General features: G+C 49.8%; 1 protein-coding gene across 4 annotated transcripts in view; it reads left to right on the top strand.

Moving 5' to 3' along the window:
- The window catches only part of nlrx1 (NLR family member X1), a 63457-nt gene that overhangs the window by 25466 nt on the left and 23492 nt on the right, over window positions 1–14499 (top strand). For 2 of the 4 annotated variants that reach the window (XM_070893170.1, XM_070893167.1), the window contains exons 1-4: window positions 2934–3075; window positions 8565–8693; window positions 9824–9905; window positions 11096–11187. In XM_070893170.1, coding sequence (XP_070749271.1) covers window positions 8606–8693; window positions 9824–9905; window positions 11096–11187 — 262 coding nt within the window. In that variant the 5' untranslated portion in view covers window positions 2934–3075; window positions 8565–8605. Of the gene's footprint in view, window positions 1–2933; window positions 3076–8564; window positions 8694–9823; window positions 9906–11095; window positions 11188–14499 lie in introns of those variants that run through there. The other 2 variants (XM_070893169.1, XM_070893168.1) reach the window with 1 other exon arrangement.

Genomic DNA, 14499 nt, shown 5'->3' with positions numbered 1-14499 from the left:
GTTGTAATGTAGGAAACGCGGCAGCCAATTTGCACACAGCAAGCTCCCACAAACAGCAATGTGATAATCACCAGATAATTTGTTTTAGTGATGTTGATTGAGGAATAAATATTGGCCCCAGGACACCGGGGAGAACTCCCCTGCTCTTCTTCAAAACAGTGCCCCTCCGGCAATACGGTGCTCCCTCAGTACTGCCCCTCTGGCAGTGCGGGGCTCCCTCAGTACTGCCCCTCCGGCAGTGCGGCACTCCCTCAGTACTGCCCCTCCGGCAGTGCGGCGCTCCCTCAGTACTGCCCCTCCGGCAGTGCGGCGCTCCTTCAGTACTGCCCCTCCCTCAGCACTAGTGTCAGCCTAGATTTTTTTTGTGCTTAAGTCTCTGGGGTGGGACTTGAAATCACAACCTTCTGACTCAAACGTGCGAGTGCCATTGCCTGACACGCAAGAACATACCCAATTGCATCCTGTTCAGTAACAGACAAGTTAACTCCTGAGTGAGGATCTGCAGGGCTGTGGCGGGTGTGAGTGCTGACACCACACAGTGCTGTACTGAACCAGTCACAGGATAAAAGCCGGATGCAATCTCTGCTGTCCTTGGCTAGGGCAGCATCTGGGAGAAGGCCACAATTTTCTTCGGTGCTCCTGGACAAGGGAGAGGAAGGATTGTTACTCGTCGCCTGCTGTACAGTGTGTGTTGGGCGACAGCATGACTGAGCTCGATTGGGACGCAGGACAAGATCTAGCAGCTCACTAACCCTCAGGGCCCAGGTGAAGAACTGACAGGTGAATGAGCACTTGGCAAAGTCTGTCTGGGGTGCAGTTGCTGATCACTGGCTCAAAGAGAGCTGCCGACTAGTTTGGAAAACGACAATTAGACTCGCTTGTGCTAACTTGCAGACATGTCAGAACTAAAGATGGCTGGCGTATTATTGCTGAGCTAGGTTGTGTGCCCAGGTACTGATCCCTTTGTGTCACGCGTACTGTAATGCCATGTAGAAAACTATTTTTAAAGTTATTTTTAGAACTTTACTGCTTTAAGAAGAAAACAAACTTCCGTACAGCCTCATCACATTCGCAGGACATTCCAAAATGCTTAACAATCATTTGTTACATTAGAAAGCAAGAATTAGCATTTCTATAGCCCCTTCCATGATCTCGGGGCGATTTACAGCCAGTGAAGGGCTTTTGGAAGTATGGTCACGGTTGTAATGTGGGAAACGCGGCAGCCAATTTGTGCAGCAAGCTCCCACAAACAACAATGTGATGATCTGTTTTTTAGTATCGTTGGTTGAGGGATAAATATTGGCCCCAGGACACTGGGGATAACACCCCTGCTCTTGTTCGAATAGTGCCATGGGATTTTTAGGTCCACCTGAGAAAGAAAATGGTGCCTCAGTTTTATGTCTCATCCGAAATACGGCACCTCCAGCAACAGTGCAGCACTCCCTCAGTACTGTCCCTCCGACAGTGCAGCACTCCCTCAGTACTGCCCCTCCGACAGTGCGGCGCTCCCTCAGTACTGCCCCTCCGACAGTGCGGCGCTCCCTCAGTACTGCCCCTACGACAGTGCGGCGCTCCCTCAGTACTGCCCCTCCAACAGTGCCCCTCCGACAGTGCGGCGCTCCCTCAGTACTGCACCTCCGACAGTGCGGCACTCCCTCAGTACTGCCCCTCCGACAGTGCAGCGCTCCCTCAGCACTGCCCCTCCGACAGTGCGGCGCTCCCTCAGTACTGCCCCTACGACAGTGCGGCGCTCCCTCAGCACTGCCCCTCCAACAGTGCAGCGCTCCCTCAGCACTGCCCCTCCGACAGTGCGGCGCTCCCTCAGTACTGCACTGGGGGTGCCAGCCTGGATTTTGTGCTCAGGTTTTTGGAGTGGGACTAGAGCCCGCGACCTTCTGACATATTCACTGTTGTTACAAATGCAGCTGCCAGTCTGTGCACAGAAAGATCCCACAAGCATCGAACGAATGTTCAGTTAATCTGTTTTTGATGGTTATGGGATAAATGTTGGTCAGTCCATCAGCAGGATGCCCCTGCTCTTTATCGAACACTGCCATGGGATCTTTAATGTCCATCTGAACTATTGGAACAGGCAGAAGGGGCCTGTGTTTAACAGCTCGTATGAAAGGCGGCACTTCTGACAATGCAGCATTCCCTCAGTACTACGCTGAAGAGATCGATAGATTAGCAACTCAAGTCCTGGAGTGGGACTTTTTGTTAATGCATTCGTGAGATGCAGGCGTCGCTGGCAAGGTCGGCATTTATTGCCCATCCCCAATTGCCCCTTGAGAAGGTGGAGGTGAGCCGCCTTCTTGAGCCGCTGCAGTCCGTGTGGTGAAGGTGCTCCCACAGTGCTGTTAGGGAGGGAGTTCCAGGATTGTGACCCAGCGACGATGAAGGAACGGCCGATATATTTCCAAGTCAGGAAGGTGTGTGACTGGGAGGGGGACGTGGAGGTGGTGGTGTTCCCATGCGCCTGCTGCCCTTGTCCTATACTAGGGGGTAGAGGTCGCGGGTTTGGGAGGTGCTGCCGAAGAAGCCTTGGCGAGTTGCTGCGGTGCATCTTGTAGATGGTGCACACTGCAGCCACGGTGCGCCGGTGGTGGAGGGAGTGAGTGTTGAAGGTGGTGGAGGAGGTGCCGATCTTTGTGCCCACAACCTTCTGACTTGGGTGTAAGTAGCAGCAACATGGGCTTGAAGTTACGACCTTGCATTTAAAGAGACCACAAAAAAAAAATATGTACAGAGGTGCGGCATATACACTAGATATTATGGTACTTGCAATGGCATCCGTAGTGAGATACGATAGCTCCAAGGTTGCATTGCAACCAGTTGCTGTGCCTGTGCACTAGATTCTGTTATTGGTCACAACCAAGATAGAACAGCAGTTGCAAATATTTTGACGCAAGTGCTCTAGCATTTCACGTCATGGATTGTAGCGGAGACTCTGTTTCTCTTGGCAGTGATTGTTCGACACAGCGTTTGATCAGCCCCGAGCGGGAAGAGCTGGCCCATACTGGCGGAAGCCCACTCGAGTGGAGGAGTTTGACAGCAGCAGCAGCAGCTGCCTCAAAGGTTGGTCTCTAAATGCGGGACAAAGGTCATGGGTGCACTGGATGCCTTTTCTTTCTGCGGAAATGGGGCTGAGACCTTGTGGGAAGGTAACAAGTGGGCAGGGGGTGGGATGGTCAGCTGGATTTTGACCACCGCCTCTGTGCTTCTGCCCTGCTTTAATAAACCTCCAAAGGTTCGCCGTGTCGCCCCAAACGACAACTTGCACTTATATAGCGCCTTTCACGCAGTAAACCGTCCCAAGACGCTTCACAGGAGCGACTATCCAACAAAATTTGACACCGAGCCTCAGATATTAGAACAGGAGAGGTAGGTTTTAAGGAGTGTCTTAAGAATGTAAACTTGAGGTAATCCAAAACTCGGCTGCCCCGTGTCCTAACTCGCACCGAGTCCCGCTCGCCCATCACCCCCTGTGCTCGCTGACCTACATTGGCTCCCGATTAAGCAACGCCTCGATTTCAAAATTCTCATCGTTGCTTTCAAATCCCTCCATGACCCTCGCCCCTCCCTATCTCTGTAATCTCCTCCAACCCCACAGCCCGCCAAGATGTCTGCACTCCTGTAATTCTGTCCTCTTGAGCATCCCTGATTATAATCGCTCCACCATCGGTGACCGTGTCTTCTGTTGCCTGGGCCCCAAGCTCTGGAACTCCCTCCCTAAACCTCTCCGCCTCTCTACCTCTCTTTCCTCCTTCAAGACGCTCCTTAAAACCTCCCTCTGTGACCAACCTGCCCTAACTTTTGTTGTTGTCTTATAACACTCCTGTGAAGCGCTTGGGACGTTTTGCGGGAGCGCAAAGCCTCCACCACCTTCGCAGCGCTACGCGGTGGGATGAGTAGCGCTGCCGCAAGGGGAGGGACAAGCAGCCGACTCTGCGGGCGGGAAAGGGGGGCCAACACTGGACCACCGGGGAGCGAGGTGCCGAGCTGCAAGATGGCAGCACAGAGCCCGCGCTCGACGAGCGAGAAGGCCGCGACCAGTGAGTCGGCCATTTTTGTTCCTTCTGCACCTCCCCTTTAATTATGGCCCCGCGAGCGCGCCCCGCCCCCCCCCCCCCCCCCCGGCCCCCAAAGCTGTCGCTAGCATTGCCCGCGGCAGTTTCACGGGGCACTATCCAATATTCACTCCAGGTTGAAGTTTGGGTCGCTACGCACAGCGATGATGTTGCCAATGCCGGTGTAGCGGAGCGCGACGTTACCTGTTACCGCTGCTGCTAAACTCCCATGGAATTTCGCGGGAGTCGGTGGCAGCACCAGGTCCGGGCGAAAGGCCCACGGGAGGGGCAAACGCCCCAAATTTCTCCCCCAACGTTTCATGTCGGTGACCTTTTGTCAGAACTGGACGATGTTCGAGATGAACCATTTTTGTGCAAGCGCAGCGTTTGAGAAAAGTGGGGGGAACGGGGTCGGGGGTGGGGGGGGGCAAGGAAAGAATGAAGGGACAAGTGTGTGACCGGGTGGAGGACAAACGGAATGATGGTGCCAAGACAAAAGGAGCTGAGGGTGGGACAATAAAGAAACACAAGATGGGCCCAGAGGAGGTGTAAATGGTTACGAGATATCCAAGAGGATATTGAAGCGTTGACTGAAATCTAAATTTGTTGAGCCCAGAAGGCTGTAAAGTGCCTGGTGGAACGATGAGGTACGATGAGCTTTATAGGAACAGTGTAGGAGGCTGTCGACCGAGATCAGAGTGAGATAGAGAATTAAATTGACAAGCGACTGACCAGAAGCTCGGGATCAAGCTTGCAATCACCCAATCTGTCCAATACTTCGCAGTTGTCAAAGTAGAAATTCGGACAAACAAAATCCTGAACAAACAATTGTTTATTAACCTTCGAATCATGGTTAATGAAATGTATTTGCTTCTTTGCTTAAAATTCATGGCACAGCATTGCTATTGATAACTAGTTGGTTTGTTTGTTTTGTCTGTAGTGTACTTATGAATGACTCCATGAGGCAATGTGTTGTACTCAAACTGTAGTGACCTTGGTCCTTTACCTCGTAACTCCAGCCGCATGGTGGTCCCCCTTTTATACAGTCTCTGCCACCAGGGCAGGAAACCCCAGTCTCCACCAGTTGCACCCTCTAGTGGTGCCAGCATAGTATATACACAGTGTAAACCTTTTTGATTGTATATCAGGTAAACAAGTCTCCATTTTATGTAACTATACAGTAACTACACAGAGAGTATATCTATAGTCTGCATATATAACATTATTAGCAAAGGTTTAACAATCACGCTACACATTACCGGTTCATCTACTAGGCTCACAACTGCACACCTCATCGTGGATGACCTTGACCCAACGGACTGGGGTTTTATTGAGTCCCGACAGGCGTTTCAGTTGTCTATAGTCTACTGTAATTCTCCACTTGGCTCCAAACGAGTTGTAAGTGGAGTTCCGCTCTTAAACGATGGGTTTAGTTATTTGAATTCCTCTCCTCGTAGGTGCGACCCATCTTCTAGCTCAGCCCAGTATATTTATTGTCACAAAGGTGATGTTCTTGATCTTGTGACTGGGAGCCTGAGTGCCCACTATAGCCCTCTCTTTGTTAGCCCTGCTATCTGTCCAGTTGTGCATGACTCCCCATAACATGCGAGGTGGAAACAGAATATATCTCTTCTGGTGAGGTTGCTTTCTCGCAACTAGAGCAATTGTTATGGCGAGTACTGGTCGCCCAAAAGTCTTGGGCCATTGCATGATATAATTGGAGGCTAGTTCCTCAATATTGAGCCTGATCCTGCCCAGTATCTCAGTTAGTAGGTTATTGCAGGACACTTGGGCAAAGTCTACATCATCCATTGGTTGGAATGTTATGCAGACTTGTGCACGCGTGTATCGACTCTAAATCAATATTCCTGTGATCCTATCTGTAAAACAGCAGGAGGTTCTCCTGATGTCCTGTGTAACGTATCATCATCATCATAGGCAGTCCCTCGAAATCGAGGAAGACTTGCTTCCACTCTAAAAGTGAGTTCTCAGGTGACTGAACAGTCCAATACGGGAATTACAGTCTCTGTCACAGGTGGGACAGACAGTGGTTGAAGGAAAGGGTGAGTGGGGAGTCTGGTTTGCCGCACGCTCCTTCCGCTGCCTGCGCTTGTTTTCTGCATGCTCTCGGCGATGAGACACGAGGTGCTCAGCGCCCTCCGGGATGCTCTTCCTCCACTTAGGGCGGTCTTTGGCCAGGGACTCCCAGATGTCGGTGGGGATGTTGCACTTTATCAGGGAGGCTTTGAGGGTGTCTTTGAAACGTTTCCTCTGCCCACCTGGGGCTCGCTTGACGTGTAGGAGTTCCGAGTAGAGCACTTGCTTTGGGAGTCTCATGTCAGGCATGCGAACGATGTGGCCCGCCCAACGGAGTTGGTCGAGTGTGGTCAGTGCTTCGATGCTGGGGATGTTGGCCTGATCGAGGACGCTAACGTTGGTGCGTCTGTCCTCCCAGGGTATTTGCAGGATCTTGTGGAGGCAGCGCTGTTGGTATTTCTCCAGAGCTTTGAGCTGTCTGCTTTATATGGTCCATGTCTCTGAGCCATACAGGAGGGCGGGTATCACTACTGCCCTGCAGACAATGAGCTTGGTGCCAGATTTGAGGTCCTGGATTTCTTCCTCAGGCGACCGAAGGCTGCACTGGCGCACTGGAGGCGATGTTGGACCTCGTCGTTGATGTCTGCCCCTGCTGATAGTAGGATCCAGAGGCATGGAAAATGGTCCACGTTGTCCAAGGCCGCACCGTGGATTTTGAAGACCGGGGGCCATCGTATATCCCTCAATTAACATCACGACCAAACACAGATTAACTGGTCATTTATCTCATTGCTGTTCCTGAGACATTACTGTGCATAAATTGGATGACATGGTCAGTGAACAAAACAATGCAACATTTCTTGGCTGTGAAGCAGTTTGGGATGTCCTGAGGATGTGAAAGGTGTGAGGTAACTGCCAGATCTTTCTTTATTAAGTTGCATAAAACCCAAGTCGTTGATTCCAACAGATCTTGGTGTTCTTTCGGATGAGACGTTAAACCGAGGCCCCGTCTGCCCTCTCAGGTGGATGTAAAAGGTCCCGTGGCACTATTTCGAAGAAGAGTAGGGGAGTTATCCCCGGTTCCCTGGCCAATATTTATCCCTCAACCAACATAACAAAAACAGATTATCTGGTCATGATCACATTGCTGTTTGTGGGAGCTTGCTGTGCGCAAACTGGCTGCCGCATTTCCCACATTACAACAGTGGCTACACTCCAAAAGTACTTCATTGGCTGTAAAGCGCTTTGAGACGTCCGGTGCTCATGAAAGGCGCTATATAAATGCAAGTTCTTTCTTTCTGATTTAGTGCCCATTCACTCATGAAACAACACTGCCCTTCGAAACCGAGCAAACAATTCAAAGAGGAGAACCCTCCTGGCCGACAATAGGCTGTACGATGGAACCCAGGCAGTGCTAAATCTCCCAGAACTATGCTCTTGTTTTGCAGCCTATGAGCAGAAACATCAGTTCTGACCCTGAGATGGGCAGCAGTCTCAGTGTCGGGTGTAACAAAACACAAAGGTCACTCATTCTCTCAACTTTGAAACTTGTATTTAAAGTTCTTGCGGGGGAAACGTGGATTTTATCTGACGAACAAGTTGGAAAGTGAATGGAGTTTGCACTGCCGAGCGATATATTGGTGCCTGCTATGTGCAAAACTAGCTGTTATCTTCGAGGAGCAGAGTAGGATGCCCCATACTTCCTGATTGCACATCCTGCTTGCCTGTGCATCTCGATTTTGTGTCGATCCTGACGACTGGGCAGAGAGCGCCGCGTGAGACACAGGAATATCGTTTCTCCATTAAAGGTTGATGGACTCGAGGTGTCCTTAGTGTGTCATCGTGGTGAGTGCTGGCGTGCGACGGTAATCGATGTCACAAGGCCACTTGCAATGCCTTCTCTGTGTCCCTCGTGAGGCCCAGTGTTGTATCGTTGTTGCTCCAAGTTCCTCCCTCGTTTCTTGAGAAGCTCTGACAAAGCAAGCTGTTGAATATTTAACCGGAACCGTGTGAGGTACCATCACAGCAGAGCATTGTTGCTGGAAGGTGTTGGGTTTATTCAGGTTCTCTCCTCTAGTCTCCTGCGGGCGAGCTGCCTCGTGCTCGATCGTGGTCCCAGTCACCGTTCCGGAACCTTGCCAAGTAACTGTTGCTCTTGTGTGAGCCTTGATCAGTGAGCACTCGAAGCCAGTCAACTATGGCGACCATCGTAGCCAATCCCGTCTTGCCTGCACTTGTGCACTTTCCAGCAGGGTCACTGGATCGTGCATTTCTATAGCGCCTTGCACAACCTCAGGATGTCCCAAAGTGTTTTACAGCCAGGAGTTGGAATCGCAGCTAAGTCTATTTGGAATATTTGATGACCTGTCACCGAATCTGTCTTGTATTTATTTATTTATGTCCTTGCAGGGCTGTTTGGCTTGTACGCAGAGTGTTGTATGTTCTTGTGTCTCTTTTCAGGTGTTTGGGAGTCCAGTGCGCGGTTCGCTAGCTGTGCCAGAATGCAGTGTCTGAAGTATCTACCCACCGGAGTAAAATCGACCTTAATAAAACGGCAGACATCAAGCACCGCAGTGCGTCCTTTCACCGGTAGGTGCTGAATTACTGATAGAATTGTGCACCATCCAACCCAGATAATGTTCCTTCACTGCCTTGCAGCAAATTGGCGTCTTTAGGTGTGATAGAACAGGATGTTGACAGCCGATACTGCTGATGCGCTGCACATGTTGTGCAACACTAAATGTTAAACCAAAGAAATGTGTTTTCAGGGAACTATGTAATGTCTGCCCCCCACCCTCACCTCCCCATCACAGCCCCAGGACATCGCTGCAGGAGTTCCTCAGGCCAGTGTCCTAGGCCCAACCATCATCAGCTGCTTCATCAATGACCTTCCCTCCATCAGAAGGTCAGAAGTGGGGATGTTCGCTGATGATTGCTCAGTGTTCAGTGCCATTCGCAACTCCTCAGATAATGGAGCAGTCCGTGCCCACATGCAGCAAGACCTGGACAACATTCAGGCTTGGGCTGATAAGTGGCAAGTAACATTCGCACCACACAAGTGCCAGGCAATGACCATCTCCAACAAGCGAGAGTCTAACCACCGTCCCTTGACATTCAACGGTATTACCATCGCTGAATCCCTCACCATCAACATCCTGGGGGTCACCATTGACCAGAAACGTAACTGGACCAGTCACATAAATACTGTGGCAACAAGAGCGGGTCAGAGGCTGGGTATTCCATGGTGAGTGTCTCACCTCCTGACTCCCCAAAGTCTTTCCACCATCTACAAGACACAGGTCAGGAGTGTGATGGAACACTCTCCACTTGCCTGGATGAGTGCAGCTCCAACAACACTCAAGAAGCTCAACACCATCCAGGACAAAGCAGCCGCTTGATCAGCTCCCCATCCACCACCTTCAACACTCACTCCCTCCACCACCGGCGCACCGTGGCTGCAGTGTGCACCATCTACAAGGAGGGAGGGAGCTGGTGGTGGGGGGGGGAGCATGGAGGGACTGGTAGCGAGCTAGAGGATTATTGTGGGGCCAGAAAGAGCATTCATGGAACCTCCTGGTCCCGCAGAAATCATTTTGAAAACGTACCTGCAATGTTTTCATCGCAGCCTTTAAATTCACCTTTTGATTTTTTTTTTAAGCTCCTCTGTTTCTGGTTCCCAGGTGAGCTAAGGTAACCGCTTCCCTTTGGTTTTTCTCCAGGTGCAGGTCCCACCTTGCTCGGGTTTCAGTGTTGGCAGCGCCCGAGCTCAATGCGGCTCATTGTCGCGATGATCAGGAGCACGTGAGTACAGACTTGGGTTACGCTGTGTCACGGCGACGGGTTTAATGTCGGGAGCTCGGGGTCACACTCGGCCATCACATTGCATAATGCTGAAGCCCCAGATGGTGAACCTGGTCCTCCCTCACCGCAGAGTGTAATCAGTAACTCGCTGCAGGGGATCGGGATTGATGCCTGGGACAAGAGCGTTGTCCTATGAGGAAAGATTGAGTAGATTGGGCCTATACTCTCTGGAGTTTAGAAGAATGAGAAGTGATCTCATTGAAACATCTGGAGTGGCAGAAGCAGATTCAATTGTAACTTTCAAAAGGCAATTGGATAAATATATAAAGGGGGAAAAAAATGACAGGGCTACGGGGAAAGGGGAGTGGGACTAATTGGACCGCTCTACCAAGGAGCCAGTACAGGTATGATGGGCCGAATTACCTCATTTTGTGCTGTAGGTTGAGTATAATGGGCCTGTACTCTCTGGAGTTTAGAAGAATGAGAGGTGATCTCACTAAAACATACAAGATACTGAGGGTAGATGCAGGGAGGATGTTTCCCCCGGGCTGGAGATCTAGAACCAGGGGTCACAGTCTCAGGATAAGAGGTCGGCCATTTAAGACTGAGCTGAGGAGAAATTTCTTCACTCAGAGGGTGGTGAATCTTTGCAATTCTCTGCCCCAGAGGGCTATCTTTGAGTATATTCAAGGATGAGATCGATAGATTCGAGGGGAATTGAGAGAGATGGGGATCGGGCGGGAAAGTGGAGTTGAGGTCGAAGATCAGCCGTGATCTCACTGAATGGCGGAGCAGGTTCAAGAGGCCGTATGGCCGACTCTTGCTCCTAGTTCTTATGTTTTTTTATTGACATAGAATTTACAGCCGGCAACAGGCCATTTGACCCAACTAGTCCCTGCCAGTGTTTATGGGCCACACGAGCTTCCTCCCATTTTAAGATTCCCTCTGCGTGCTCAGTATGATGAAGTCGAAAGCCTATTTATAAAGAACTCTCTTACAATTTCCCGACGGCCTTGGAGAATGACCGGAGAAAGCTCCCATCCCGGTACTGACGTCTCACTGGGGGAACCGAAAACATCTCCACAAGGCTCCATACAGAGCCTGGGCGCTGTTTCGTGATGGAGCAGTTATTTATCAATAATGTCCTCTGCTGAAGAAAAAATTCATCTTTTATTTCCTTTCTTTTCTAGAAGTCTGGCTCGCCTAGGCAGGCCTGGGTTCCTACAGCATCCTCAGTGCCTGGTCCAGCAGTGCAAGGCTCTGAGCACCAGCTCTACTCAAGGTACGACTGCTTGCAGGAGATGGTGAGAATGACGTGAGTAGCACGTGTAGCGAGTTGGTCTTACCGCAGCTAAAGGGTACACAGCCAGATAGGGAATGGGTGACCAACAGTAAGAGCAGTGCAAGGAAGGTAGTGCAGGGGTCCCCTGCGGTCATCCCACTGCCAAACAGATGCACCACTTTGGGAATTGTTGGGGGGGGTTGACTCATCAGGGGAGAGCAGCAGCAGCCAAGTTCATGGCACCGTGGCTGGCTCTGCTGCACAGGAGGGCAGGAAAAAGAATGGGAGAGCAATAGTGATAGGGGATTCTATTGTAAGGGGAATAGATAGACGTTTCTGCGGCCACAACCGAGACTCCAGGATGGTATGTTGCCTCCCTGGTGCAAGGGTCAAGGATGTCTCGGAGCGGGTGCAGGACATTCTGAAAAGGGAGGGTGAACAGCCAGTTGTCATGGTGCATATAGGTACCAACGATATAGGTTAAAAAAACGGGATGAGGTCCTACGAGACGAATTTAAGGAGCTAGGAGCTAAATTTAAAAAGTAGGACCTCAAAAGTAGTAATCTCGGGATTGCTACCAGTGCCACATGCTAGTCAGAGTAGGAATCGCAGGATAGCGCAGATGAATACGTGGCTTGAGGAGTGGTACAGAAGGGAGGGATTCAAATTCCTGGGACATTGGAACCGGTTCTGGGGGAGGTGGGACCAGTACAAACCGGACAGTCTGCACCTGGGCAGGACCAGAACCAATGTCCCTGGGGGAGTGTTTGCTAGTGCTGTTGGGGAGGAGTTAAACTAATATGGCAGGGGGATGGGAACCTATGCAGGGAGACAGAGGGAAGTAGAATGAGGGCAGAAGCAAAAGGTAGAAAGAAGAAAAGTAAAAGTGGAGGGCAGAGAAACCTAAAACAAAAAGGGCCACATTACAGCAAAATTCTAAAGGGGCAAAGTGTGTTAGAAAGACCAGCTGAAGGCTCTGTCCCTCAATGCGAGGAGTATTCAGAATAAGGTGGACGAATTAACTGCGCAGATAGCAATTGACGGTTATGATGTAATTGGCATCACGGAGACATGGCTCCAGGGTGTTCAAAGCTGGGAACTCAACATCCAGGGGTATTCAACATTTGGGAAGGAAAGAAAGAAAGGAAAAGGAGGCGGGATAACATTGCTGGTTAAAGAGGAAATTAATGCAATAGTAAGGAGGGACATTAGCCTGGATGATGTGGAATCGGTATGGGTGGAGCTACAGAATACCAAAGGGCAGAAAACATTAGTGGGAGTTGTGTACAGTCCACCAAACAGTAGTAGTGAGGTTAGGAACAGCATCAAACAAGAAATAAGGGATGCGTGCAATAAAGGTACAGCAGTTATCATGGGTGACTTTAATCTACATATTGATTGGGCTAACCAAACTGGTAGCAATGCGGTGGAGGAGGATTTCCTGAAGTGTATTGGGATGGTTTTCGAGACCAATATGTCGAGGAACCAACTAGAGAGCTGGCCATCCTAGACTGGATGATGTGCAATGAGAAAGGACTAATTAGCAATCTTGTTGTGCGAGGCCCCTTGGGGAAGAGTGACCATAATATGGTAGAATTCTTTATTAAGGTGGAGAGTGACACAGTTAATTCAGAAACTAGGGTCCTGAAGTTAAGGAAAGGTAACTTTGACCGTATCAGGTGTGAATTGGCTAGAATAGACTGGCAAAGGATACTTAAAGGGTTGACAGTGGATAAGCAATGGCAAACATTTAAAGATCACATGGATGAACGTCAGCAATTGTACATCCCTGTCTGGAGTAAAAATAAAATGGGGAAGGTGGCTCAACCGTGGCTAACACGGGAAATTAAGGATAGTGTTAAATCCAAGGAAAAGGCATGTAAATTGGCCAGAAAAAGCAGCAAACCTGAGGACTGGGAAAATTTTGAAATACAGCAGAAGAGGACAAAGGGTTTAATTAGGAGGGGGAAAATAGAGTATGAGAGGAAGTTTGCTGGGAACATAAAAACTGACTGCAAGAATGTCCTTCCTCAAGTTAGGAGACCAAAACTGTACACAATACTCCAGGTGTGGCCTCACCAAGGCCCTGTACAACTGTAGCAACACCTCCCTGCCCCTGTACTCAAATCCCCTCGCTATGAAGGCCAACATGCCATTTGCTTTCTTAACCGCCTGCTGTACCTGCATGCCAACCTTCAATGACTGATGTACCATGACACCCAGGTCTCGTTGCACCTCCCCTTTTGCTAATCTGTCACCATTCAGATAATAGTCTGTCTCTCTGTTTTTACCACCAAAGTGGATAACCTCACATTTATCCACATTATACTTCATCTGCCATGCATTTGCCCACTCACCTAATCTATCCAAGTCACTCTGCAGCCTCATAGCATCCTCCTCGCAGCTCACACTGCCACCCAACTTAGTGTCATCCGCAAATTTGGAGATACTACATTTAATCCCCTCGTCTAAATCATTAATGTACAATGTAAACAGCTGGGGCCCCAGCACAGAACCTTGCGGTACCCCACTAGTCACGGCCTGCCATTCTGAAAAGTACCCATTTACTCCTACTCTTTGCTTCCTGTCTGCCAACCAGTTTTCAATCCACGTCAGCACACTACCCCCAATCCCATGTGCTTTAACTTTGCACATTAATCTCTTGTGTGGGACCTTGTCGAAAGCCTTCTGAAAGTCCAAATACACCACATCAACTGGTTCTCCCTTGTCCACTCTACTGGAAACATCCTCAAAACATGCTTGACAAATCTTCTCGAATTTTTTGAGGATGTAACTAGTAGAGTGGACAAGGGAGAACCAGTGAATGTGGTGTTTTTGGACTTTCAAAGGGCTTTTGACAAGGTCCCACACAAGAGATTAGTGTGCATGGTATTGGGGGTAATGGATTGACAGATTAATAGAGAACAGGTTGGCAGACAGGAAGCAAAGTGTAGGAATAAATGGGTCCTTTTCAGAATGGCAGGCAGTGACTAGTGGAGTACCGCAAGGTTCAGTGCTGGGGCCCCAGCTATTTACAATATACATTAATGATTTAGACGAAGGAATTGAATGTAATATCTCCAAGTTTGCAGATGACACTAAGCTGGGTGGCAGTGTAAGCTGTGAGGAGGATGCTAAGAGGCTGCAGGGTGATTTGGACAGGTTAGGTGAGTGGGCAAGTGCATGGCAGATGCAGTATAATGTGGATAAATGTGAGGTTATCCACTTTGGTGGCAAAAACAGGAAGGCAGAATATTATCTGAATGGTGACAGATTAGGAAAAGGGGAGGTGCAACGAGACCTGAGTGTCAT

The sequence above is a fragment of the Pristiophorus japonicus genome, chromosome 11 (assembly GCF_044704955.1).
Source record: "Pristiophorus japonicus isolate sPriJap1 chromosome 11, sPriJap1.hap1, whole genome shotgun sequence".
NCBI lineage: Eukaryota > Metazoa > Chordata > Chondrichthyes > Pristiophoridae > Pristiophorus > Pristiophorus japonicus.
The sequence above is the reverse complement of the archived record's forward strand: the minus strand, read 5'-3'. Positions and strand labels throughout refer to the sequence as shown.